Source organism: Hyaena hyaena, unplaced genomic scaffold (genome assembly GCF_003009895.1).
Source record: "Hyaena hyaena isolate Hyena2069 unplaced genomic scaffold, ASM300989v1 scaffold_308, whole genome shotgun sequence".
In the NCBI taxonomy this organism is placed as follows: domain Eukaryota; kingdom Metazoa; phylum Chordata; class Mammalia; order Carnivora; family Hyaenidae; genus Hyaena; species Hyaena hyaena.
Genome location: NW_024080942.1, coordinates 127066 through 153466, shown reverse-complemented (window position 1 = coordinate 153466; position 26401 = coordinate 127066). Strand labels below are relative to the sequence as shown.

Below are 26401 nucleotides of genomic sequence, written 5' to 3'. Positions count from 1 at the left end.
CTGGGGCAGCTGGGCAGGCCTCCCTTCTCTGCAGCCTGGACCCCACAGGGGTGGCCACAGAGGCCAACACGCTGCCCTCGTAGGCAAACTGGCATTTGCAAGGTGGCCACCAGCAGGCGGGGGCGCTGGAAGCGAGTCTGGCAAGGCGGGCCTGGCCCCCTCCCGCAGCCTCCGCGGCGGCCCGGGCCCCCGAGTACCTTGGGCACAGCGGGGGCCCTGGCGGCCAGCAGGGCAGAGGCAGGAGCCGCTCACAGGGTCACAGGACGCTCCGGCGGCGCAGTCACAGACGCCTCGGCAATCCAGGCCGAAGAAGCCGGCGGGGCAGGCTGCAGGGAGCCGGCGGTGAGGGGGGCGGTGAGGGGGCCGCCGGAACGGGGCGCCGCCAGCCCCGCCCTCGCCCCAGCTCACCGCGTTCACACAAGGTTCCCCTCCAGCCGGCCGGGCAGGTGCAGGCCCCGCTGACGTGGTCACACGCTGCCCCGTGCTCACACTGGCACCGCCGCCCGCAGCCCGGCCCAAAGTAGCCCTGGGGACATCCTGGGACGCGCGGCCCCACCCAGCGTCAGGCGGAGGTGGGGGAGACTGACCGAGACCTGCCCGTGTCTCTGCTGTCACAGCCGGGGGACCGGACCGCAGTGGGGGGGTCGCTACCCAAGGGGCTCTCCCACCTGCCTCCACCCCTCCCTGCCCAGCTAAGCACTGAACCCCCGGGAGGTAGGAGCCCCAGGTACGACTTCGGAACCCCTGGACCCAGCTGTAGGGGGCAGACGCGGAAGGCCATGGCCCTTGGTCCTCCCCGCCTCCGGGTGCCCCCTACGGTGTGACAGACCCCACCCCTCCCTGCATGCTGCTCCAGGGGTGCCCGTGTCTCAGGTTCAGGTACATGGGCGGGGGGGGAGGGGGAGGGGGAGCGGGGACCCCTGCGTGTCCCGGGACAGAAGGGCTGCACTAGGGCCCCCAGGACGTGCGCGCGCGTGCACGCGTACGGCAGCACGGCTGTGTGCGGGCTGGACTCACGCTGCTCGCACCGCGGGCCCGTGTAGCCGGCCTCACACACACACAGGCCGCTGACTGCGTCGCAGCTCCCGTGGCCTGCGCTGCAGCTGCAGGTGTGGCTGCAGTTGGGTCCCCAGCGCCCACTGTCACAGGCTGCAACGCGACCCGGGTCAGCCGGCACAGGCCCGGCAGAACCCGCGAGCACCAGGCGTCCCCTCCCCCTCCCCCAGCCCCGGGACCGGGCCACGCACCTCTCTGGCAGCTGAGGCCCGTCCACCCGGGGGCACAGCTGCAGTGTCCGGTCACCGGGTGGCAGTGCCCGTCATTGGCACACGAACACCTCATCTGGCAGCCGGGCCCAAACCAGCCCGCTGGGCACGCTGCAGGGCGAGCAAGCGTCAGGGGTGGGGCCGCCCTGGGCGCGGGCGCGGGGCTGGGGTGCGCCTGGGGGACTCGGGGCTCACCGTCCTGGCAGCGACTGCCCGTGTAGCCGGGGCGGCACAGGCAGGCTCCGGTCCCGGGCTCGCAGGCGGCACCGTGCTCACACGCAGGGCAGATCTCCTGGCAGCCCAGCCCCCAGCGGCCCTCGGGACAATCTACCCCCCACGGCCAGTCAGTCTCCCCGGGGCCTGGCCTGCCCGGGGGCGCAGCACCCACCCCGTGTCCCAGTCTAGCGGTGGCACCAAGGGAGCCAGGCCAGGGGAGGGAGAGCAGCGGGACATGGGAGCCCCCGGCCCCTCCTTGGGCTGCGGGCTGCGGGGACCACCCTCAAAGGGGAGCCCCTGCCCCAGGACAGCTCAACAGGCAAAATGGGAATCACATCAGAGAGGCTGGGGGGCTCCCATGCGGTTAAGCAGGCAGGCTGGAGGGCACCCCACAGCCCGCGGGGAGGGCAGGCGGCTCTGCCGGCCCCCGTCGCCGTAGCTGACGGGCTCCTGAGGCCGTAGGTCAGCTCGCTCCCCACCCCCACCCGGGCCGAGCAGGGATCAGCGTGGGCCCTCAGCGGCTGGGGACGGGGCTGGGGCCGCGGCTCCCACACGCGGTCCGGGCTGGGACCACCCAGACTTGCGCAGCACAGGGGCGGGTCTCAGGACACCGCTGCCACTCACCTGCCCCACAGTCGTCCCCAGTCCTCCCTGGAGGGCACTGGCACTGCCCCGAGACCCGGTCGCAGGGTGCCCCCCCACAGGGGCAGACTCCGGAGCAGTTCACGCCGAACGCCCCCTCTGGGCACTCTGCAGGAAGAACAGGAAGGGCCTCCGCCACCCCTCGCAGAGCTGCCCCCCGCCCCAGTGAGGCCGCTCGGCACATCCGGGGCCCCCTGCGTGACCGTGGTGCTCACAGGAGCAGGCAGGGCGGGAGCACACGGGCAGGGAGGGGCCTGCTTGGGCTGACCGTGCACAGGGGGTGGGGGAAGGGGGGAGCAGAAGGGGTGCAGGGCAGACTCTGCGGGCACCCTGCAGCAAGCTGGAGGCAGCTGCGCCCTCCCCTCTTCCCCCCTCCCCACCAGCCAGGAAGCCCAGCACCTGGGGGGACCCTTCAGTCTCAGATCCCTGAAGAGCACGCTGTGGGGTGAGGGGAGGGTCTGCACACACCACCTTAGCCCCCACGTGGCCCTCTCCCAGCAGGACAGGGGCTACCGTGGGACAGACACACAGGAGGGTGGGGGGCCCCCTCCTCCTCTGCCCAGCAGAGGGGCCGCGAGATCTTGGGAAGAGCAGAGACCAGGGAGGGAGAGCCTGACGAGGAGCAAGGCAGTGGGTCCTGCGGGTGCGGGAGCCTCGCCCTCCCCGTGAGGACGAGCAGAGCCCTGGGCGCCCAAAGCCCCCCCCCACCAGCCTGGGCATGGGCTCCCCACCCACCCCAGCAGGGCAGTCATCCTGGGCCCCCTTGCCGCAGGAAGGCTCCGGCAGGCCCAGGGAGGAGGGCGAAGCAGGGCTGGGGGCCGAGCTCCGCGCCCCAGGAACCAAAGCGCCCCTGGGGGAGCAGGGAGCAGGCACCCTGCCCTGGGGCAGAGTGTCAGAGGGGCGGGTGGAGTCCCTGTGAGGGGGCTGGGGGACTGAGGACACAACCTGCTGCCCGTTGTCCTGAGGGCCCATCTGTGCGGGCACCGCCCACCTCCCCCCTCCCCCCGGGGCAGCGGCACACTAGCCGGGCTGGAGGTGCAGTGGGGACCAGGGGACGGAGGCCGGTGACAGCACCAACCGAGGCGGGCCTGTCAGGCCTCAGGGGCCTGCAGACGTGCACTTGGGGTGGCAAATCTCTCCAGGTGACAGGAGCGGGGAGCCGTCATTCCCGTAAAAGTATGCGCGGCATTTCCTGTGCCGCATCTTTAAGGCACAGGAAACCATCAAAGACAAAAGGAAAACCCAGCAGAGAAGGGCTCCAGGTGAGCGGATGGGAGGGGCGGGTCCCCAGAGGCCTCCTGCCCCTCCTGGGGGGCGGCTGCCCTGGGTGTGCTGGTGCGCACGCGCTCCTGAGGGTGTCCGCAGGGGTGTGGGGGAGGCAGAGAGAAGGGTCAGGGGTCCACAAGGCAGGCCTGTGACTGGCTGCGCTCTGCCGGGCTCGTGGGACCGGAGAGCAGATGCGTGCAGCTACTCAAGGCGCCCAAACCACAGAGCCGCTGGGGGTGCACAGGGGGTGGGGGGCCAGGCTGGGCTCCCCGCCCCCCCCACTCCTCCTGGACCCCTGGGGCCCCAGAGCTCTGCGGGATCATCTCTTGGGTCTCTGGGCCCACCCACCCCTCTGGAAGGGCCTGGCCTGGGCGCAGAGGGAGACACAGACTCCTCAGTTCAGGCTGGGTGTGGCCCCCACCTGCCTCGTTCCCCGGAGGGGACGGGCCAAGGCTAGGGGGAGCTCGAGCCAGCCAGCCCCCCAAGCCTGCTCACACCAGTGACCGAGCGGGCCTGACAGTTCCCATCCACTCGGGGCCAACAGGTGCAGGTAGTGCTCACACCAGGTGCTCCGGAAGGTTCCAGGAATGGGACCGGGGCAGCCCCAGAACCCAGGCAGAGGCCTTCCTTCCTCCTTCCTCCTTCCTTCCACCCGCGACCGAGCCGCCCCAGGTGCCCCCAGGACGGGAGCCCCCAGCACACCGAGCATGTTCTCGCTGACCAGCAGAGGGGTCAGACCGCTTCCCTGCGCCAGGCCCTGGGCACAGACCTACTCCCGCCCCAGCAGCCCTCACGGGTGCACGGGGACCAGCAGACCGGTGCCGAGTCACCCCTGCGTGGCCAGGGCCGGGCTCTGAGGCTGACGTCCGGGGCCCAAAGCCAGCAGGGGCCAAGTGACCCACACGCCACCCGACCCTGGGCGCCCCTCGGGCTGGCCACTGACCTTGGTCACAGTCCTTCCCCCAGTAGCCGGCGGGACACTGCTTCCCACACTGGCCGCTGACTGGGTCACAGGCCACACCCTGAGGGCAGGCGCACGCCTGCAGGCACCCCGGCCCGAAGAAGCCTGGTGCGCACTCTGGGGGGGGAGGGCAAGGAGAGAGGGGCCTGCAGGGTCAGCCAGCCCGGGGCCCTTCCCCCGCACCCCTGCACTCACCGTCCTGACACCGCTCGCCCCGGAAGCCCGCCTTGCAGGAGCAGCTGCCGTCTCTCCGGTCGCACGCCAGCGTGTTCCGCTGCTCACACCGACACTCCTCCGAGCAGCCCGGCCCGAAGGCCCACGGCGGACAGGCTGCAGCCACAGAGCCCACACCGGAGGCTGCCCACCTGCATGCGCCAGCCTGCCCCCCGGGGCTCACTGTCCCCGAGACCCGCACAGGCGGTCCTGCCCGCCCCGGCCACTGGTGTCCCAGGGGGTGGGACCAGCGTGCCCGTGTTACAGGTGAGAAACGGGGTCTCGGTGGAGTGCAGGCGCGTGCCCCAGGTCCCGCCACTTCCCAGCCAGGAGACCCTCGGGCTCTTGGTTCCTCCCCTTTAAACGACCCTTCTACAGAGTGACGTAAAGCGCTACCAGGTGAGGCCGGCTCATCGTCACCCACCTTTTCTCCACCCGCCCACCAGGGAGGGGGGACCCCACTCGGGACTCAGGACTCACCCTGGCTGCCAGGGAACTGCAAAAGCCAAGGTGAGCCCGTGCCCCGTTCAGAGGCGGCCCGCCCACTAGCCGGGTTGGGGCCGGGAGGACGGGGAGACACCTCGTAGGCCAGCGCAGTCCCGAGGACAGGCTCTGAGCCCACAGCCCGGGGGCCGACCCCACATCCCAGCCGGGGGCCTCGCGGCAGTGACGTCACACCCAAGCTGGGTTGCAGCCACCCCTTGGGCAGAGGACTCACCCAGGTGGCAGAAGCGGCCATAGAGCCCGGGGTCACAGAGGCAGGCCCCGTAGAGGCGGTGGCACCGGCCACGATGGGCACAGTGGCACTTCTTGTGGCACTGCTTGCCGTAGAAGCCCTTGGGGCAGCCTGGGGGAGGCAGGCCCACTGAGTGCCCCCGGACGTGTTCTCGTGCCCGTGGGGGTGCTTCCGGGGCCCCAGCACCCAGCACGGGAGCTGGGGGCAGCCCGGGCCACCGGGGTGAAAGGCTTTGGTGCCACCAGCAGTCGGAGGACTCTGCACCCAGACAGGGAGGGGCCCAGGGGGCAGGCAGGGGACACTGTGAGGGCAGAGCAGACACAGGTGAGCCGTGCACATGGCCGTCCGCCCTGGCGGGCCTGCCTCCCCAGCATCTGTGGCCTGGGGGTTGGCCCGGGGCGTGAAGCCAAGGACCTTCTCAGCACACGCACAGGAGGTGCACAGAGAGCCCCCCGTTTCCTGTGTCCCAGCATCTACGGCACGCTGACTGCCGTCCCTCGGTGGTCACCTGGCCCAACCTCTGGCCCTCAGGGAAGGAGGGACACACAGCCCCAGCCGGCCAGTGCCCTGGGCCCAAGCTCAGGGGAACCCGGGGCCAGGAAGAGACATCTGGATTTCCTTCCCAAAGTGCTTCCCTCAGGCCCAGTCCTGCCCCGGTCCTGCCTACGGAAGGGCCCCAGCGAGCTAGACAGTGACCCTGAAGCACGTCTGTGTCTCAGTCCCCAAGATCTACAGGTGAGACCCTCCTTGGTTATCCAAGTGGCCTAATCCCATGAGCGTCCTTCAAAGGGAAAGAGAGGAAAGCTGGACACGGGAAGATGGAGGCAGAGGCCGGAGGGACGCAGCCCAGGCCCTGGAGCGCCCGGACTCCAGGAAGCGTGTGCAGAGGCCACGGAGCCCTCCCGCCCGAGGACGGGCCTCTCCCAGGACTGAGCCCCTCAGGAACCCCCGCAGGTGCACTCTCCCCACTGGACCCCAGCCGAGGCCCAGGTCCCTGGGGGCCACGCCACGCCACGCCACAAGCAAAAGCGCTACAATGAAGCCCTTCACGTGCCAGGAGCCCCGTGGGTCTGTTCAGGGCCCGCACACACCCCGAAGCCCAGAACGGAGGGTGGGGGGGAAGCCCCGGGGACAGGTTCCAACGACTGAAACGACCCCCCCTTTCTAAGGCAGGAAGCTCTCCATGCACTAACTACACTCTCCAGCAAGAGGCAGAATTTTAAAGGTCTGCAGACTTGTTTACATAAACCCTCGAGTTCCTTCACAATTGGAAAGGACGTGAGTGTCATCCCACGCAGCCATGGGCCCAGGCATGTTGCCTCTTGCAAATTCCACTCAGCCCTCGAGAGTTCTACTTGAATGCTTCCAGGAACGGGGAGATCACTACCTTTCAGGGGAACCTAATCTGGAAGTGCTATTTTCCTGCCAAGTCTTCAGCATCTGCTCTAGTTGGGCCCCAGGAAAAGCTTGCATCCGCGCTGTGCCTTCCCCTCCCCCTCCTCCCTCAGGAGGCAGGCAGCTGGGAGAAAGCCAGGAAGCCAGCTGGGAGGCTGCGTCCCATCCCCTCCACCCCGGGAGGGCTGCACCCACCGTCCTCACAGCGAGCTCCAGAGACACCAGGGGGGCAGCGGCAGGCCCCCGTCGCGGGGTGGCAGGTCCCGCCATTCTGACAGCTGCATGAGGAGCTGCAGTTCTTTCCGAAGGTGTCTGGGGGACAGGCTGCGGGCGGGGGCGGCAACGTGCCAGGGTCACCGGCCACAGAAGGACCACGGCCCCGGAAGCCCATCTGGAGGCACTGAGACGCCCTCCTGGGGTGCAAGCCCCCCAGTCCAGAAGCACCCGCGGCCGTGGCCCTGCCGTGACACGCAGCAGACACCACGGACTGGCCACCACACTCCCTCCCTCTGAACTCCAGGACGTCCACCTCCTCTCCGGTGCTCTCAGCAGGCAGACCCCCAGGGACAGTCCCCACGGCCCTGAGACCGCCCGCCCACGTGTGTCTGGGGGTCCCCAGGTGGGGACGGGGACAGCAGGTCTCAAAGGCACTTCCACCACCAACTTGCTGCGCAGCCTGGGTCGTGGCTGCTCCCGCCCACAGGCTACTCCCCATCAGGCCCCTCCGCTGCCAGAGGTGCCGGCCCGCTGGCCGCTGGACTGTCCGCGAGGGGCAGACGCCGGCCCCGGCCAGTCCCCGGGGTCCCCCAGCACCTAGGACAGCGCCCGGCACTGAGCAGGCGGTCCGTGGACGCTGGACCTGGAGGGAACGCGGCAGGGGGTGGGCCCCCGGGACCCCTGCCCAGGGTGGCTGCCGCAGGACCCCCCCCAACCCCCTCCCCCCTCCCAGGCCTCACTCTCATTGCAGATGAGCCCGGTCCAGCCCTCGGGGCAGTCACAGCCGTCCAGGCCCGGGAGGCAGGCCCCCCCGTTCCTGCAGTCATCACAGGTGAGGCTGCAGTCCTGGCCGAAGGAGGCGTCCAGGCACACTGGGGGCACACCGGGGGAGAGGTCAGGGCCCACCTGGTCCGGCCAGGCTCAGCCCCACGCACGCCGTGCAGACAAGACCCCGGGGTAGGCGGCAGCCGGGCCGAGGGGCCGCGGGCGCCATCCCTGAGAGCAGAGTCCCACGGCCGGGCCCGCCCGCACCGAACTTCTCCATCAGCGTGTGCTCGCCCCGGGCCTCCGCCGCCGCCTCCTCCTCCTCCTCCTGGGCCCCCGCGTAGTCGTCTTGGAAGAGGTGAGGCAGTTCGTCCTGGAGCACGGCGACGTGCGGGAGGGGCCGCACGAAGGGCAGCTGGCCGTCCAGGTCCACCTCGGGTACTTCCAGGGCTGGCGGGGGCGCAAGAGCCCCTTAGCCCCGCCACCCACCCGTCCGGACACCCCCGCCCCTCGGTGCCCAGAGGCAGCTCCCACCCCCGGGGCCCCCACCTACAGCCCCTGCGGCGCCCCTCCTCAGCCTGGTGGCAAGGGGGCATCCCAGCTGCACTCCTGACCCGGCACGGCAAGGGCGGTGGGGGGCAGGGGCGGTCTCTTCCCTCGGACACCCCTCTCTCACCTGCGCAGGCCAGGAGCTGGACCGCCCAGGCCCCCTGGGCAACCCCTGCCTGTCTGCCCCCCTCCAACCCCGAGGCCCCCGGCTGGCCCCCCCGCTGGAGGCAGGACTGAGGTGGGCTCTACCTGGCCAGGGAGGGGGTGTGGGGGCAGCAGGGGCAGGTGCCTAGAAGGCAGGGTCCCTGCAGTGACAGGCGGAGACTCACGGACACAGCCGCGACGGTCGTCGTCCAGCCGGAAGCCGGCCTCACAGGAGCACTGGAAGGAGCCGGCCAGGTTGGTGCAGCGGTGCTCACAGCCGCCGCGGCCGGACGCACACTCATCCACATCTGCAGGCAAACGCGGGGCTGCTGGGCCTGCCCTTCGGGGCCGCAGAGGCCGCCCACCCCGGCTCTGCCACTGGGCTGAGGCCACCGGGCATGTGCGATGGAGAATGGCCACGCCATCCCCATCTCCAGCGTCAGGGGGACAGTGGATGCCTGCCCAAGGGGGCGGGGCCAGGAGCAGGCAGGGCTGCGGGTCCAGCCCGTGAGTGGGACACCACGGGGCAGGGGTGCGGGGAGCAGACCTAGGTGCAGGTTCAGCCCATGAAGTGGACACAGCTGGTCGGGGGCAGGGGGGAGCAGGCAGGGGTGCACAGCCCTGCAGGCAGCAGGCACTCAGCTGAGGCCCGGGTGCGGCACACAGGGAGGGGCCGCAGCCCAGCCTCAGTCCCCCTTGGGGTCCCCCCGCCCCCCACCCCCTGCTCACCCTCGCACCCGCAGCCGTCGGCGCTGAGCCGGTAGCCGGCGAGGCAGCCGCACTCGTACCCGCCGGGGCTGTTGCTGCACACCTGCTGGCAGCACGGCGAGTCGGCGCAGTCGTCCACGTCTGCGGGGCACACAGGGCCGCTGGCACCCCTGCGCGCACCCCGCCCACACCCAGCAGCGCACGCACCCCTGCCAGTGGTCACGTGCATCCACGCACCATCCCGGCCCTGTGCACACACACACGGGACACGTGCCCCGGCCCCGGGGCCACCCGCTCCCCGGCTGTGGGGGCCAGCCTGGGGGCTGCAGGGGTGAGGGGTCCACCTTGCAGCAAGGTGCTACTTCCAGCATGCAGGGCACTGACTGACTGAGGAGGCCCAGAGGGGGCCCAGGGGGTGGGGGTGGTGGGTGCTGATCAGGGTCACGGTGCTGCCTCTCCCAGGCCCCGCCCCCGGCCACTCCCCCGCCCCCGGCCCAGGGCAGAGCGAGCAGGGCAGAGGGGAGCACGGAGAGCTGCTGAGTCGTGGCATCGAGCAGTGCGCAGACCGGGGGCAGGTGCGGGGAGCCCGCGCACCGATGCACGTCTTCTGGTCCGCGTCCAGCTCGTAGCCACGGGGGCAGCTGCACAGGGGCCCTGCGCTGCTGTGGCTGCAGCCGTGGGAGCAGCCCCCGTTGTCGGCCTCACAGCTGTTCACGATCTCCATCTCGATCCCTGCAGTGAGACCCACCACCGGGGACGTGGGACGGGGTCTGGTGACCCTCTCCCACCTAGCGCGATCCTCCCTGAGCCCCGCAGCCGGCCTGTGCGCCCCCCCACCCGGCACCTCCACACTCCCGGGGCCACTGCCGCCCAGTGTCCACTCACGGTAGCACTGCCGGCCGTCAGCGCCCAGCTCGTAGCCGGGGTAGCACACGCACTTGTAGGACCCCCGGGTGTTGAGGCAGCCGTGGGCACACTGCGCCTGCCCCGTGGCACATTCGTCCACGTCTGGGTGGGAGAGATCAAGGCGGAGCCTCTGGGCTGCTGGCCTGGGATGCGCAGCCCCCGGGTGGGGCCTTCAGGGGCAGGGGTCCCAGCGGGGGTCAGGGCTCAGGCCCCCTGTGCCAGGAGGGCCCCCCCAGGGCTCCCTGGCACTTCCTGTCCCATGGCTCCACAACTGAGGCAGCTCATCTGAGCAGCCACGTTTTCATCAACAGGACCCGTGTACAGAACCACCTCCCTCTCGGGGCAGGGAGGGCACAGCTGGATGTCTGCTCCCTGAGCCCCCTGCCGGCAGCACTGGGCAAGGGGTCTGTTACCTTCCCCAGCTGTGCCACTCCGCTGTCACCAAGCCTGACACAGGAGGGGCCTCTCCAGGGCCTGCCTCTGGGGGCCAGGTGACACCAGGGACCGCCATCAGCCTCCCCCCGCAGCCCAGGGCACGACCCTGGTGTGCAACCCCAGCCCTGGTTGAACCCAGAGGCTCCCTGGGATGCGGCTGCCCTCAGCCCCATGTCCTGCTGAGCGGCCCGCACGCAGAGCAGCAGGGAGACGATGCCCTAGACGCTGGGTCCTGGTGCGGGTGCCGTGGGGGCACGTCTCCCGGGCCCCCGGGAAAAGGCTCACTGCCTGCCCCGATGCCCCGCCTCACCTCACAGACTCACCCCCAGAGTTACGGGGGGATGCACAGACCCCTCCCCAAAGCCCCGTGCACGGGGAGGAGGGGGCACGCCCCAAGCTCCTGTGATGGGGTAACAGATGCCCCAGGCCGCTCAGCACACACCCCTGCGGCCAAGGATGAAGAACGGTCTCCTAAACACGGTGCCCACTGGGCCCTGGGACGATTCGAGGTGCGCCAGCCAACAGGCAGCCCTGGAGACGCCCGGGCTCGGGTGACGGCTTTCCTGTTTCCCTGACCACCGCGTACTACTTAGCTAATACGCGGACCACTTAAAAAATAAAAACACGAGGGCCGCCTGGGTGGCTCGGGCGGGTAAGCGTCTTACTCTTAATCAGTTCAGGCCACAGTCTCACGATCTGTGGGATCGAGCCCCGCGGCCGCCTGTGCCGACAGCCTGCTAGGGATTTTTTCTCTCCCTCTCTCTCTGTCCCTCCCCCGCTCACACAGTCTCTCTGGGAATAAATAAAATATTTAGAAGATAAAATAATAAAAACACAACCTGAGCTCTCCCGCTTGCTTCTGCTGAAACGGGACGGACTCCTGCAGTGCGCCCCCGCCCCCCCCCCCGCCCGCCAGGTGGGGCGCAGAGGCTGGCTGACCCCGGGGCGGGACGGGCGCAGGGACAGGCACCGTACCTTCACAGGACCTGCGGTCCGCCGCCAGCAGGAAGCCCGCATGGCACTCACAGTGGGCGAGCCCCCGGCGCACCTGGCACGTGTGCGCGCAGCCGCCGTTCCGGTCCGCGCACGGGTTTCTCCCTGCAGCCACGGCCCCGAGAGGATGGAGGCAAAGGGCAGGTGGGCTGGAGCAGACCCAGGGCGCCCCGGCCTCTCGGGAGCTCCCACGGTGCTCCTGTCCCTCTAATGGGCGGGGTGGGGGCCTCCCCCGCCCAGGTGCGGGACCCCCCCCAACACGCCCCCGAGAAGATTCCGGAGAAGACAGCCGGCCAGCTCCTCTGAGCCTCCTCCTAGCAGGAGCCGAGCTGCCCTGCAGCCCCCAGCCCCGTGGCCCCAGGCCCCTGTGCCCCCCTGCTCGGCCCCTCAGACCCACTCTCACTCCTGGACCAGGAAGTCCAGTGGGGGGCTATGCTCCCTCAGTACCTGCCCCGTCCCAGCCCCCCTGTCCCGTTTCCGTATCTCGGGGCCTCCGAGCCGGCCCCACCGCCCCCATCAGGAAGGCTCCTCCTCCTGCGACAGGCAGCCCGGAGACCCCAGGGCCAGATGCCAGGTGGCGCCCAGCCCGCCTCTTCCACCCAAGGGCTGGGGCCTGGGCCCCACGTGACCACACAGAGCCCAGGGCAGGCACACAGATGCCCTTCCCATCGTCCCCCACACGCCCCGTCCTGGCCTTCCTGCGACCCCAGAGCACGGCCTGAGGGCTTCCCTGCCCAGCACCCACCAGGGGCTGGAGGGCGCCTTGCCGCCTCCCCTGAGGCCCCCTCCCAGCCCCGGCATCGGCCCCTGCACCCGCCCTGGGCTCAGGCTTCGGGTCCCCTGGGGGCACTCACGGACACAGCGCTTGCCATCCTCCTGGAGCTGGAAGTCGGGGCGGCACTGGCAGCGGTGCTGGGTCACCGTGAGCTGCACGCACTCGTGCTGGCAGCCGCCGTTGCCCCGGGCACAGGAGTTGATGGCTGGGGACACACAGACAGGAGCTCGGTCGGCCCCGGAGGATAACCTGGCCGGGGGGCCCACCCTCATCAGGCACAGAGCAGGGAACAACACGTGACCGCCTCCTCCAGGGAGCCTCCAGGAGCCTCCGGGCCCCTCCTGCGCTCTGTGTCCCAGAAGCAGGGACTTTGAGCAGGGACACGGCTCCTGCGATGTTCACGGGCTCTGCTCTCGGCCCACACGCAGGTACACGGGACCCTGGTCTGTTTGTGGACCCGATCCCAGCCTGTCTGGGGACTGGGTGCAGACAGGGACTCCAGACCCACCCAGCGCCATCCAGCACGGGGTGCAAGACGCTGGGCCTCACTGAGAGCCTGGGCATTCAGGGCTCAGAGGCCAAACAGACTGGGAGGCTCCCTGGAGGAGGTGCCGGGCCAGCCGTGGGTGGTGGAGACCCAGATATTTCCACTGTCCTGTCGGTCGGGGAGGGGGCAGGCCTGGCCCGCAGCCCCCGCCCACCCCAGCCGTTTATCGCTGCTGCCTGCGGGAGTGGGGGCAGCAGGCCTGAGAAGCAGGCATGGCTTCCGCACGGCCCTGGTGCCTGGCCTCCAGGCTCCGAGGACGCCAGGACCACGCTGTCTGCCAGAAGCAGAGGGCGTTAGAAAACTCGAGAATGGCACCCTCGGGACAGCCTCTGCTCCTCACGGGAGGCATACGGTTGGGGAGCCCCTGCCCAGGGTCCCATCAGGGCCGAACCAGCACTAGGGAGGCAGGGCTAGGGCTGGACACCAGGGTGACAGGGACAGCTCGGTCCCCTGCGGCACCTGCCTGCCACGTGCACGGAGGAGCGGCAGAGATGCGGGGCCTGGCCTGGGCCGTCAGCCTCTAGGCCCCTCCCCCACCCCGCCACCTGGACTCTGCACTAACCCCCCCACCCCCTGCCCTGCCTGCCTCACCTGGGATGCTATGACTGCATCGCCCAGAGGTTTCTGAGCACAAGCTGAGCCAGCCCCGTTCCTGGCAGAGGGTCTTGGGGCACAGGGCAGGGCGGCCCACAGGACAGGTACCACGGCCACAAGCAGGGCCCAGGGGCTATGGCAGGGCTGGAAAGGAGACCCCCTGACATGCAGAGCCCCAAGACGAGCCCGGGAGTGAGTCAGGGGACAAATCCCGGGGAGATGAGGCCAGCAGAGGGAGCCGGGGCTCGCCATGCGGCCTCATGGCCTCCTGAGCCCATCTCCTGCCGCTCGGCCACACAAGTGCTAAGGTTCCAGGTGCTCCCAGGCTGCGGGCATGGGGGAGCCAGCCCAGCGCCCTCGGGCACACGCTGTGCCATGGAGTCCGGGAAAGCCGGAGGAGGCAGATGTCTCTCAGCCACTGGGCTGTGCAGCCCCGGGAGGGAGGGGGGGCGGCTTTGGCACAGCAGGTGCCCGGGGTGGGTGGTGAAGGTCGCACTGAGACCCGAGGAACCCATGCCCCAGCCTGCGCAGTCCCGCAGATCAGGACCCGAAGCAGACCCGAGAACCGGTCAGAAAATGGGCGGTGAGGCGGCTCTGCAGCCCTTCTCGGGATTAATGTTCACATCCCTCTAAACTGACATGCGTGCCCCTAAAATTTAACCCCCAGTGCGACTCTATTTGGAGGCAGAGCTTTCATGGAGATAATCACGGTTAAATGAGGCCATGGGGTGCGGCCCCAATCCGACAGAAACCGTGTTCTCGTAAGAAGAGACGTGAGATCTCCCTGTCTCTCTCCCTCCAGCACAGGACACAGCAAGGCCGCCAGGAAGAGAGCAGGACCAGGCTGGCCGGCAACGTGGGCAGGGGCTGCCCGCCTCCAGAACTGTGAGAAAATGCACCGCTGCTCCTGAAGCCACCCATCGGCGTACCTGTTGGGGGGGGACCCGCCGCAGGATCTAAGGGCTGGGCTGCAATGCCGCCTTCTGCCAGCAGGGGCCGCCACCACCCAGGAGCCACAGGTGTGAAGTGTCCACTGAACAAACCGAGGAGAGGGGCCCTACCTGAGCTGAAACCCCGGCCACAGGGAGGAGGGCCCACTCCTCCGCTCCGGGAGGCACAGGTGGCAGCCCTGATGCCTGGAGCTCTGAGCACCTTGGGGAGGGGGGATGGGCAGGGGGTGACGGCCGGCCGCAGGGCGGCTCTGCTGGGAAGGCAAGGGGGCTGTGTCCTGAGGGGTGGGCGGGCAGCGGGAGGGCAGGCCCGTCAGCGGCACACGCGGCCTCCAGGCCCAGCCCCGTGGTTCCTGGACCGGCTCAGTGTGGCTGGGGCGCCCGCTGCCTTCCTTCACGGGGTTTGCTAATTACTACCCTCAGGCTGGCTTGGTTTCTAGGGCCCAAGAGCCTCGCACCACGTGTGGTCAAAGCCACCCACACGATCCTTCCTTCTAGAAAGCCCTCTGCTGGGGACGGAGCCGGGATGGCAAGGCAGGAAGGGGGTGGCCACCTGGCTGGGCCAGACGGGGCAACTCCCTTGGGCTCTGTCCCCTCGTTCCCCCACCGGCAGCTCTGGCTTGTGCGGCTGGGCCCCGGCTGCGAGGAGGCGGACGCTTACCTGCGGCTCTGCAAGTGGCCGCCCCCACCCACGTGCCAGGGCTGGACCTGCCCGCCCCACCGCAGACCGCACACCCCCAGCCAGCTCCGAAGTCCCAGCTGGAGAGAGGCAGCCGCGCGCAGGGCCCCGGGGCCTGCTCGCCCAGCGCCGCCCGCCGCGGGGTAAAGCCCTGGCTCTGCCCAGCCCTGCGTGTGCGTCCCCTGCTGTTCACACGGCCCACGCCACCCGGCCCCATGCCCGGCTCCGCACTCCATTCTTCGAGGCTCACACTCGTCGACCCTCCCCACCGCTCAGCCCGTGTGCCCTTGCTTCCCTGACGGTTTCCCCAGGGTGTGTGGCCGCCCCGCCCCACCCCCACCCCCGGGGTTCGAGCGTGGCCATCCCTCCTGAGCGCAGGCAGCTGCCCTTCTGGGGTCCTGGGCTCGGCCAACGGCCAAAGCCGGGACTTTCTGGGGGGAGGCTCAGGGCTGGGGAAGCTCTTCCCACTGCCCCCCCCCCCCCCTGGGCCGGAAGGGCCCTGCTTTCTTGCAGCAGCGGCCTGTTTCGGGTTTCGGAGGGAACTCCACATGCAGCTTTGCAGGGAGGGGTCTGGAAACAAGCCTAGAGGCCTCTACCTCCCCCTGCCTGCGGCTCTGGCACCGGCCCCACATGCCGCCAACAGGTGCCATGTCCCCTCTGAGCACCCCCTTGCTGCTCCCCTCACTGGGAGACCCAGGGCTGGAGGGGAAAGGACCACCCTGAGCCCACGTGGCACAGCTGGCAGAGGCCCAAGGAAGGGCAGGGCTGCGGAGACCCTCTCCGACGCCGCGGGCACCACAGGGCCCCTGTGACTCCTGGGGCAGGAACCCCGTAGGGGCGTCGGGCCACGGGTGAAGAGGCTGGGGTGGGGAATGCATGCTGACGGCGAACCCCCCCACCCCGCAAGGGCTGGCGTGGGTCGGGGGAAGAGTAGTCCAAAAGGCCAAAGGGGCAGGGGCCAAGGGCAGGGGAGGGGGGAGAAAACCCCCTCTTCCTGGTGACGGGCTGGGGCGGGGAGAGGGGCGTCGCTCGGACGGACCCTCTACCCGTTGAGCCAGTGACATCGTGGCCCCTCAGACGGACCCTGTGCTGCATCGCTTGCCGAGGGGCTGGGGGAAGCGTCCATGTCCAAGGGCAGGGTCCAGAAGGGACCACTGCGCAGGAGTCCGCTGGCCCAGCCGCACGGGGGAGGCAGGTGTCCCAGCGCCACGTACGAAACCACCAGCAGCCGGTCCCCGCGGCTCTGCGGGTCTGGGGCTGGCGCTCTGCAAGGCGTGGCAGAAAAGCGGACCGGCTTCCCTGAACACACCCGACCAAGGCGTCCCAGGCCCTGCTGCCCCGAGTCGGAGAAGGCAGGAGGCCAGCTCGGCGGCCCGAGGGCGACGCGACGCGCAGGTGCACTAGCGGGAGGACTCGCCGCACCCTGCCCGCCCGCGCTTCCCGCCCCGACCCTGCCCCGCCCGCGCTTCCCGCCCCGACCCTGCCCCCCTCGCTCTTCCCGCCCCGACCCTGCCCCCCTCGCTCTTCCCGCCCCGACCCTGCCCGCCCGCTCTTCCCGCCCCATCCCTGCCCCGCCCGCGCTTCCCCCCCCCCCCCCCCCCCCCCCGCCTCTCTAGAACTCTGGCTCCCAGCAGCCCTCCCCCAGCAGAGGACCCCAGCAGACCCTGGAGAGGGTCCCCAGCTGTGCAGCCAGCCCCAGAGCTGCACGGGGCGGGGAGCGTCCTACTCTGATTCTTCCCATAATCCTGTGCTACAGCCCTAGGGTGCCCTGGGCTCAGAAGGCGCCCTTTAAACCTCAGACAAGGCCCAGCTCCTCTGCGTGTCCTGAGAGCCCCAGAGGAGAGGAGGGCAGGGCCCCACAGCTTCTCAGCGGCAGGAAGTCCAGCCCCCCCATCAGAGCCCTCGGAGGGTCCTATGGTGCCCTCCCGCAGACCCCCACCTATAAGCTGCTCACCCACGATCTGAGATGCTTGGCCCCCCCCCCCCCCCAAGGCCACCACTGCACCCGGGCAGGTCCCTCAGCAACCGAAAGGAGCACATCAGCAAGAAGGGAGAGGTGTCCCTAGAACGAACACGTCCCGCTCTGCCTGTGAAGGAGCCCCCTGGAGCCCCCTGTCCTCTCTGGAAGTCTCTCAGCAAAGCCCAGGCCCCTCCGGGAAAGGTAGCTCCCAGGGGACTGAGTCTGACAGTCCTGCACCAATCTCAGACGCTGTGGGGGACCTGGGGACCAGCCTGGCAAGCCGTCAGCTCCCCCAGAATCCCAGGCACAAAGGAGCGACCAAACACAGGCAGGTGTGTGCAGGTGAGCGCGGCACGTGCATTTCCCGCTGGGAACTCCAGTCAAAAGAAAGAGAAAGAGAGGCGTGTACCCGCCAGCACGCAGGAAACACTCCGGCGATGGGCGGGCACCAGCAGGGAGGGCGCTGGACCACCTAGGGCCTGGGGGGCGCAGTGGGGTCTGAGCTCCTGGCAGCCTCCTGTCAGACTGTGCAGTCCACGCCCAGGGGCCCGGGCTTCCGACCCCCCCCCCCAGAGCACCTTTAGATAAGCAAATGCTACAGATCAACTTGTGGGGCCTGGAGCAGAGGCGTCTCCCAGGAAAGGCTCCTGGAACAGCTCCAGTGCAGCAAGGGGGTGAGCTGGGGGCCGGGGCGAGGCTGGGGGCACCCATCTGAACTTCACGCAGCCAGCTGCTCGAGGCCAGTCTCAGGGGCCACAGCCTGTCCCTCCACAGCCGTGCGGCCCCTCCCTTTCCAATGCCGCCCACCAGCACCACCACCCAGCACCTCTGTGAAGGCCGCCGTCAGCACAGACCGGGGGACCAGAGAGACTGCGGAGGGGGTCCCAGCCCCAGGCCCCTTGCAGGGGAGCCTGCGGCAGGGAGCGGGCAGTGGGCACCCAGCCGGCCCGGCCCACCCTGGACCAGCCCCCGGGACACCTTTCTCCAGGGCGAACCCTGGCCTGGAGGAGGGGTGAGGGGAACGGGGGGGCTGGGGGGCGGCAGGCTCCCAGAAGACCCCTCCCCCTCCTAGCACCGGCAAGCAGCAGCTGGGGGCTGCACCCTGGTCAGATTCGTCTGGAAGCATATTACAACACTTCCCACATCTGTTTCCACTTCCCGACCCCGAGAGGCTTCTCGGAGCAGCTGCCTCACTCCCTGAGCGGCGAGCGGCGCCCGGCGCCCGGACAAGTGAGTATGTGCCGGGAGGGCCCCCCGGGGCTGGCAGCCCGCCCTGCCACATAGCAGCGAGGCAGGCGGGGACGGGCCCGCTCTGGCTCTCCGGGCTGAAAGAAGAGGTACCCAGCCCCCCCGGATCATCACGCGGCCTCCCAGACACAGCAGCCCTGGGCCCTTGGCCCCCGCGTCCAGGGCCAGCCCTGAGAGGGGCAGGGAGGGTGGGGAGTGAGCACTGTCTGCCCAACACCAGACACGCCTCCAGCCCCTCCACGCCCACCTTGGCGGGCGCCTGGCGCTGCCTCCTCTCCCTAGTAGCCCTCCAGGCTCGCAGGGACTGGCACTCCCTCAAGCCTACTCCCCACAGGACAAAGGACCTGCTGAGGAAGTGAGGGTCAGGGCTCTGCTTCTCGGCTACCTCTCCCTGCTCCACACCCCCCCCCCCGCCACTCTGCCAGGGCCCAATCCCCTATGCTTTCCAAGGCTGGGGCGGGGGGCCTGGGCCCGCGCACCCCAGCTCCCCCGCCCTCACCAGGCCTCCCCTGACACCCAGCAAGCACCCAAGTTGCCCCTGAGGTTGGTCCCCACCACTGCAGCCTGTGCAGGGAGGGCCTGGGCTCCTCCCCGAGCGGACAGAGGCACCCCGGGAACATGGCCTCAGTGTCCCAGGGCCACAGAGGACTGGAGTCACAGCGTCCAGCCTCAGCAGGGGGAAGGGTCCTCGGGGAGCCTCCTTTCCCTCGTGGGCGTGGACAGTCCCCAGGAGCTGCCCCCCCAGCAGGACGGAGCCACTGGGCAGACAGGCCCCAGAGAGTCTCTTAGTCCCGAGGTGCAGGGACCCCTGCCCTGTCCCGGTGGGCGCGCCCCGGAGGAGGGTGGCCAGCTGCTCCCGGAGCCGCAGGGCGCTCACCCAGGCAGCTCCTGCCGTCCGCGTGGAGCCGGAAGCCGGGCTTGCACTCACAGACGTAGGAGCCTGGCGTGTTCACACAGCTGTGCTGGCAGCCGCCATTGTGCACCTGGCACTCGTCCACATCTGCGCGGGGACAGGAGACCGGGGCTCGTCGCCAGCACCCACCCGGGGCCAGGGCCCCCCTGGAGGACACGGAGCCCGTCCAGGTGCCAGGGCCCAGACCCCAGACCCCCTCTCGCCCGAGCCCGAGCCCGCGCTCCAGGGAGCAGAGCGGGGGGACGACCGGGCCCGTCCCTCACACCTGGCCGGCCGGCTGGGGAGGAAGAGCCAGAATTAGCGGAGCGCCGGGGGTCAGACAGAACACGGGGAGCAGTGGTCCGGCCCACGCGGTGGCTGCAGAGGGTACTGGATGGGGGCGGGGGGGACCAGCTCCTAATGCCTTTCAGGACTGGACTTGGAGCACACCCATTTCCAAAGTCCAACTCCAGAAATACTCGGGACAGTGCCAGCCAGTGCCAGCTGTTCCTCTGGGGCCCATGAGCCCCAAAGGGAAAAACCAGAAACTCATGAGACGCCCTTGCCCAGGTTTTGGGGAGCAAAAAGCCCAAGGCAGGGGAATTGGACAGTGTCCCCCCAAATTCACATCCATCCTAGCCTCCGAATGTGACCCTATCTGCAAATAAGACACAGATGTAATCAGGGATCCAGATAAGACCATGTTGGATGAGGGGGGCCCTGAATCCTGCGACCGGGGTCCTCACAAGAGAAGCAGGGTTTGGAGTGATGGGGGCCACAAGCTGGGGACCACCGGGAGCTGTGAGAGGCTGGAGGACACGCCATGCACAGCAAGCTTCAGAGGGAGTGCGGACCTGCAGAGACCTGGATGCGGGACTCCCGCCCCCAGAGCAGGGAGAGAATCAACGTCTACTGTCGTATCTGCTTTGGTCCCAGGAAGCTAAGGCAGGTGGTGTCTGCCTGGGGTCCCCCGGGGGCTCCCCGTGCCAGGGGGACAGGATACCACCAGCAGCATCCTCAGGACAGGACCCAGTGGGGGTCCCGGGCACTCTGCTGCTGCAACACCTCCCATCTGAGACCACCGACCACCAGGGCAGGGACGGAACCTGCCGTCCGGAAGTGGGTGGGGCCTCATTCTGCAGGAATGCAGGGGTGTGGAGAAGGTTGGGGCTGCCCTCCCTTCTCACCCCTCCCTCCAGGCTTCCCTCCACCAAGCTGGGCTTGAGGGGAGGCTGGGCAGCGAAGGAGGGGTCAGAGCAGGCTGCTGAGACACTTGTGTGCGAGGCTAAGGCCGGGAAGGACACAACTGCCCGGGACGCACGGAGACCCAGGCGAGAGGCCACTGCAGACATGACGCGTCCCCAGCACGCCTGGCACAGGGACGGGAGCCCACGCCTGGGCCTCGGACCAGGCCACACTTTTCCGACGCAGCCTCACCAGCTAAGCGGCCACAAAAGCAAGGAGACAGACACACGGACACTTTGCTCAAGCATCTACAAGCCACGACACCAACCTCCAGCTCCCGTGAAAATGCCCACCTTCTGTGCTCTGATCCTAAAATGCCAGCCACGTGAGCCCACTGCTGAAGGGTGCCCAAGGCAGCACACGGGGCGAGGCCCCTCCTGGCCCCCCAGAGCCTGCCCACCAGGTTCTGCAACCCCCCACCGGTCTTCGCTCAGAACATGCCAGCACTCCAGAAACGACACAGACGCCAGCCGTGGAGGCCAGGGCCTCTGCCTGGGACTCCCAAGGCCTCCATTCACTCCACACGCACAAGCTGAGACACCCCGGGGCCCTGCCAAGCCCCGAGGCTGCCTGAGAGAAGACAGCAGACCCAAAGAGGCAGAGCAGAGCCAGGGCGAGTGGAGGGAAGCTGGAAGGCAGAGGCCAATGGCTCCCAGCAGAGCCCCCAAAGAGGGTGGGGGACAGAGGCACCCAGGACACCGCTGAGGGAGGGCTGGCTGGGTGGGGAGGAGAGGGCATGGAAGGGCAGGCCCACAGCCATCGGACAGGGCAGGGCGGGCAGCACCCACCCAACGGGGCTCAGAGAGGAGACACAGGAGACCCCGTCCGCCCCTTCTGAGCGCAGATCCCTGTCTTTGCGAGTCCCTGAAAGGTCAGTGCCTGCAGAGGGCACACAGTGGGCGCTCAGTGAAGCTTTGAGGAAGGTGCACCACGTGTGTGCCATCTGAGGGCTGGGGGGGGTGGCAGCTGCCTCGGTGTCCTGAGCAGCCTTGCCAAGCAGGCAGGCAGGTGCCATTCCGGCAGGCTGCTGCGCCCCTGACCCCCCGACGTGGCCCCGCAGGCAGGTGTGGGTGAGCAGGAGGGACGCAGGAAGCCTGCTCTCGGCCGGCAGCTCTGCATTCACGCTCACTCACGCCAGACCCTCAGCTGGGGGACAGGCTGGCTCGGGTGGCACTATGCCCCTGAGCCACTCGGACACCTCGCTGGGGGGTGAGCCCACCCTGAGCACTGCGACCTCCAGCAGCTCCCGGGAGGTCGGGAGAGCCCGGGTCAGCATCGGCCTCTCAGGCCCGCTCAGCAGCCCTGTGGGAAGGACAGGCTGGGAAGACCCACATGGGGGACGCAGGGGCAGGGGGCGGCCGTCAGCCAGCAGGGCCCCTCCCCCTGGATGGGGCCTCCCTCCCCGCTGCACCCCCTGCCCACGTGACCACTGCCCCCTGCTGCCTACAAGGAAACATTCAGACCCCACCCCAAGGGACAGAAATCCTGCTCTTCACTAAGATGCCTGCAGGCCCACATCTGCCGAGCGGTCTCCCGCGGCGGCCTTCTCGGGAGGGGCTGGCACGCCGACCACACCCCTAGCTCGCCCCTGGCCCCTGGAGCCCCACTGCCGGAGGATCTGCAACCTGCCGCGGGAGACCCAGCGGTGCAAGGATGCTCAGCCACCACCTCCAGCACCACTGTGTCCTGTGGGCCTGTGCGGGTATCTGGACACAGCGGGAAGTTCAAGGCTGAAGGATCGAGGCCTCCCCCTTCACTCTCTGGGCAAGGGAAGCCTGCTCAAGGGCGGTGGGGCCCCTTTACAGGATCCTTAGCTGACCCTGCCTGCCCCGCTCCTGAGGCAGCCACGTCGGGGGAGAGCAGAGCCGTTCTCAGCTGCTCCAACCACCAGGAGCTTCTGACCCAGTGACCGTGTCTGTGGCCATGGCTGTGACCTGAGAGCCACAGCTCAATGGTCTTTAAGGAGAGTGTGGTCAGCCCTCCAAAGGTCCACATCCTCATCCCTGGAGCGCTGCCCAGCAAAAGGGACTTTGCATGTGGCCTTAAGTTGAGACAGTGAGGTGGCCAACGATCCTGGAGTATCCGAGGGGCCCTTGAAGGAGGGGTCAGGAGGGTCAGAGAGAAAGAGACGGGAAGAGGCCCGGCCTCTGGCTGTGTTGACAGAGGTGGGGCTGCAGCCAGGGAGGCGGGGCCTCTAGCCGCTGCGAGGACAAGGAACCAGCCCACTTCAGGCTTCTAACCCCCAGAGCCGTAGGGTAATAGACACGCATGTTTTAAGCCCCTCAGGTTGGGGGGATTTGTTACAGCAGCCACAGGGGTTGAACGCAGCACACATAATGGTTCCCTCTGCGGTCTTTTCTGGAACTATGGGGCGTGGAGGCTCAGACCACCGAGCCGGAAATCCAGGTTTCCAAATGTGCACTCTGGCCAGCCCGGCCTCCGAACTCCCGCAGCAGGGTGCTCTCCGCCGTGCTCCCCGGGCCCTGTCCTGCAGGCCTGCCCTCTGGGGCCAAGTGGCCTTCACGTAGTGATTCCTGCCGCGGGACCAATGCCCTGAGCACCCCCAGCAGCAGGGCCCCCACTGAGCACTGACACCAAAGGCCCTGGAACTACAGAAAGAACAGGCGGCACAGAAGGGGGCCTGGGTCCTCCCCGGGGCTGCAAGGGGGCACGAAGGCCCCGCATCTCCCGTGCTGCCTCTCAGGGGCGATACCCAGCCAGGCGCAGCCCCCTGCCCCCCCCCCCCAGCCCGAGCCCTGCTGTCACTGGTCTGGTGCAGCTCATGCCTGCGTTGGAGGCGGGGGGTGGGGGCAGGTCCAGAGCCGGCTGCGTGAGGAAGAGCCGGGCCAGGGGCCTCCGGTGTGGTCCCCAGGCGCTGGTGCTGCCCTCCGCTGAGGTGTGTGGCTGGAGACTCGAGGAGCCTGGTGACACATCACTGTGCTGAGGCCCGGCTGGCTCACGACGCGGCTGGGAGCCCATCCCGCACGGCAGCTCACGCCAGGGTCGATAAGCTGCCCTCGCAGAAACCACCCAGAGAAGCCCCTTCTGAAGCCTCGCCCGTGCTCACAGGAAAATCAGCCCCCGGGACGCCGCCAGGATGTTCTGCTCCGATGGTTACCAAGTTCAGAGTCCTGCTGTCCCCCCAAACACGTCAGAAGGTCCTCACGCCTGTCAGCCACAGGCCTGGATCCTCTCCCCTCTGCAAGTCGGGGCAGGCCTGGGAGGGGTCCCCAAAGCCCAGCCCCACACAGCCCCAGGCCTCCGGATGCCCACAGCCTCACAGTGCTTAATGCCACCACCACTTCAGTGACAGCACCAGCCTGGCCTTGACTGAGCCACCGAGTGGGAGGGCTGCCTCCCCAAGGAGGGACCCAGATGAAGACCCGATGACCCAGATGGCCGAGTGACAAAGCCAGGGGAGGTGCGAGACGGCCACCATCAAGGGGGGGACAGCTCAGTGCTCCGTGTGTCCTCTGGCAAGGAGAGCAGCAGAGATGGCCCGGGGACAGCTGAGCAGGGGCAGATCTCCAAGAAGATGGGGTGCCCTGCACAGAGCCACACTCGGGGGCCGGGAAGGCCTGGAGGAGAGAGCCCCCGGCCCTGCCGTGACCCCGGTGATGACTCGCTGCGCCCCACCTCGCATTCCTGAGGACTACATGGGCTCCCGGCTCCAGGGAGCTCCTGCAGGGAGGCTGGCCCTGCGTGGGTACCAGACTCCAAGTGCAGGGAGAGGCAGGATGGACCCAGGACCCGGCTGTATCTGCCCGGGGCCTCACAGCTCACCCGCAGCCCATGGAGCCGACCACACTCCCAAGCCTTGAGGAGAGGTGACAGAACGAAAGGACAGCACCTGCCACGTCCACACACGACCCCCAAGGCGCCCAGGCCCCGGGGACCCTGGAAGCCGAGACTTTGCTTCGGGACCCCAGAGGACTCCCTGTGAGCCTGCCTTCCTGCCTGACCCCAGAGCTGCCAGTGCCAGGGAAATGCACGCCGTGTGCCACAGGCGAATGCAAGGGGCGGCTTCTCTTCCCTCTGCTCTAGGCCGCTCTGCTGTGGGCGCCCCCGCAGCCAGACCCAGGGGACACACGGAATGTCTGATGACTCAGGGCGCAGGGGCCCCGTCCCAGAGGAAGCGGCCGCCAGCGGCACCGCCGCCGCCTGCTCCCTCCAGCCTCGGCGCCAGCCTCGGCGAGAGGAGCGGAGCAGGGCACCGCCTCCCTCCCGCCGCCCCCTTCCCGCGCAGAGTCGCCCGGCGCCCACCTGGCCTCCGGTCCCCGGCGCTCCCGGAGTAGCCGGCCTGGCCCAGGTGGCACGGGACGCAGCCCCTCCACAGGTAGCGGTAGTGCGTGCCCGCGACGCGCGCCAGGCCCCCCAGCAGCCCGAGGCACCAGAGCGCGGCCAGGCCCCCGCGGCCGCGGGACGCTTCCATGGCCGGTCCGCCGCGGCCCCGCCACGCTCTGAGCCCGGCGCCCCGCCCCTCGCCTTTATGCTCTCGGCTTCCCTCCGCCCCCCGCAGGTGAAGGCCAAATCCTAGAGGCGGGCGGCCGCCCCCGCCCCGCCCCCGCGGGCCACGCGTCCCCAGCGCCCCGCCCGCCGCCCCGCGCGTTCCCGCGCGCGCGCCCTCGCACTCGGACACAGGCACACGGGGAGGCGCGCAGACAGACCTCAGGCCAAGATGCAGAGACACGTGCACAAACAGACCCACGTGTGCAAATATGCACGCGACACACACGGGACCTTGCACAGACGTGTCCAGTCACATGCAAACCCAGACCCACACGCACAGACACACACGTGTGTTTCCAGCACCAACACCGGAAAGAAACCAAAGCAGAGAAGGAGGCCACCCTGGAAATGCCACTTGGGGCTTTGAGAAGGCAGCTTGGGGGGGCTGGGTTCTGTTGAGGGTGAGGAGGGCGGGGAGCTAACCTCCCCAGGAGGAAATCCCAAGGGGCAGAGGCGCCTGCAGCCCCCGAGCCCTGCGCCCTGAACTACCATGTCCTCCAGTGGACTGCGGCTGGCACCCGGAGGGAGCTCAGGGACCCCTGTGTCCACAGCAGATGGGAGAGGGCCACAGGGAGAAGGCACTCCCGGGCAAGGACAGCAAGCCCCGGACACCAGGCTACAGAAGCCCTGGAGGCAAGTCCGAATCCAGACCCCGGAACCTCCGCTTTGCTCAAGAACACAGCCTGAGGCTCCAGCTCTGCCCGAAGCACCGCACTGCCTCTGTGCGTCAGAGGGATCTACACGCGCTGGGCCTACAGCCCCCTGCTGGCCCCGATGTCTCACCCCTGGTGCCCTGCCTAGGCCGACCTCCAGCTCCCTGTCCACGACTGGGGCACAGGCCCTGCCCCACAGTGGGTGGGGTCCTCGCACTGCGGGAGAGAGGCACCATCTCACCCTGCCCGGTCCTGTCTGCAGCGCAGAGGCCGGCCCATCCCCTTGGGCCCCTGCCTGCGGGGCGCCCTGCAGTGAACAGGCCTGCCTGGGGCCCGCCTGTCTGCCCCGGCCTCCCTCTGAACAGCACACCAGCCTGCAAACTCCCGGCTCTCACCCCGGAGCCTCCGGAAGTCTCGCCGATGGGCACACCGCAGATTGCTGTGTGGACGGGGCCTTCCCCGTGGGCCAGCGGTCCGTTACTGCAACGTAAATCTCATTCTCCACCAGCGTGCGTGGCGCTAACAGAAACCCCAGGGTCCCACACAGCCAGCAGCCAGGATGCGGGGGACGAGAGGCCGTGGAGACAAGCTCTGTCTCACAGGGAGGGGCAGAGAGGCACTGGAAGGAACCTCGGACTCACAGGTCACCCTCGCCACGGGCCACAGGGCCTGGGGCTCGCCATGAGCACCCTTCTGGGGTGAAGGCCCCTCGAAGCATCACTAACTCCCACACACGACCAGGGCCACAGGAGGAGGAGCCAAGGACAGGAAGGGAGGCACAGGCCTCTGTGTCCCCTGCAGCCCAAGTCCAGCCCACCCGGGAAAGGGCTCTGCCTTGTCCTGTGTCATGGGGGGCGGGGGAGTGGCACAAGCTGCCGTGGCTACTTAGTACGTGAACTGTAGCTTGACCTGAATGGAGACACACACGGGGGGTTAAAC

At 68.9% G+C, this 26401-nt stretch overlaps 1 protein-coding gene across 5 annotated transcripts in view; it reads right to left on the bottom strand.

The window, feature by feature from the left end:
- Positions 1–24742, bottom strand: part of LOC120242578 (multiple epidermal growth factor-like domains protein 6) — a 32646-nt gene extending 7904 nt beyond the window's left edge. For 3 of the 5 annotated variants that reach the window (XM_039248428.1, XM_039248430.1, XM_039248432.1), the window contains exons 1-20: positions 24564–24742; positions 19041–19163; positions 12265–12390; positions 11393–11515; positions 9962–10084; positions 9671–9808; positions 9098–9217; positions 8554–8676; positions 7943–8125; positions 7651–7782; positions 6890–7018; positions 5282–5410; positions 4546–4680; positions 4333–4467; positions 2106–2231; positions 1461–1592; positions 1248–1376; positions 1018–1149; positions 409–537; positions 198–326 (exon numbers count right to left, since the gene is read on the bottom strand). In XM_039248428.1, coding sequence (XP_039104359.1) covers positions 198–326; positions 409–537; positions 1018–1149; positions 1248–1376; positions 1461–1592; positions 2106–2231; positions 4333–4467; positions 4546–4680; positions 5282–5410; positions 6890–7018; positions 7651–7782; positions 7943–8125; positions 8554–8676; positions 9098–9217; positions 9671–9808; positions 9962–10084; positions 11393–11515; positions 12265–12390; positions 19041–19163; positions 24564–24732 — 2665 coding nt within the window. In that variant the 5' untranslated portion in view covers positions 24733–24742. The remainder of the gene's footprint in view (positions 1–197; positions 327–408; positions 538–1017; positions 1150–1247; positions 1377–1460; positions 1593–2105; positions 2232–4332; positions 4468–4545; positions 4681–5281; positions 5411–6889; positions 7019–7650; positions 7783–7942; positions 8126–8553; positions 8677–9097; positions 9218–9670; positions 9809–9961; positions 10085–11392; positions 11516–12264; positions 12391–19040; positions 19164–24563) is intronic. The other 2 variants (XM_039248431.1, XM_039248429.1) reach the window with 2 other exon arrangements.
- Between the last annotated feature and the right edge of the window lie 1659 nt (positions 24743–26401).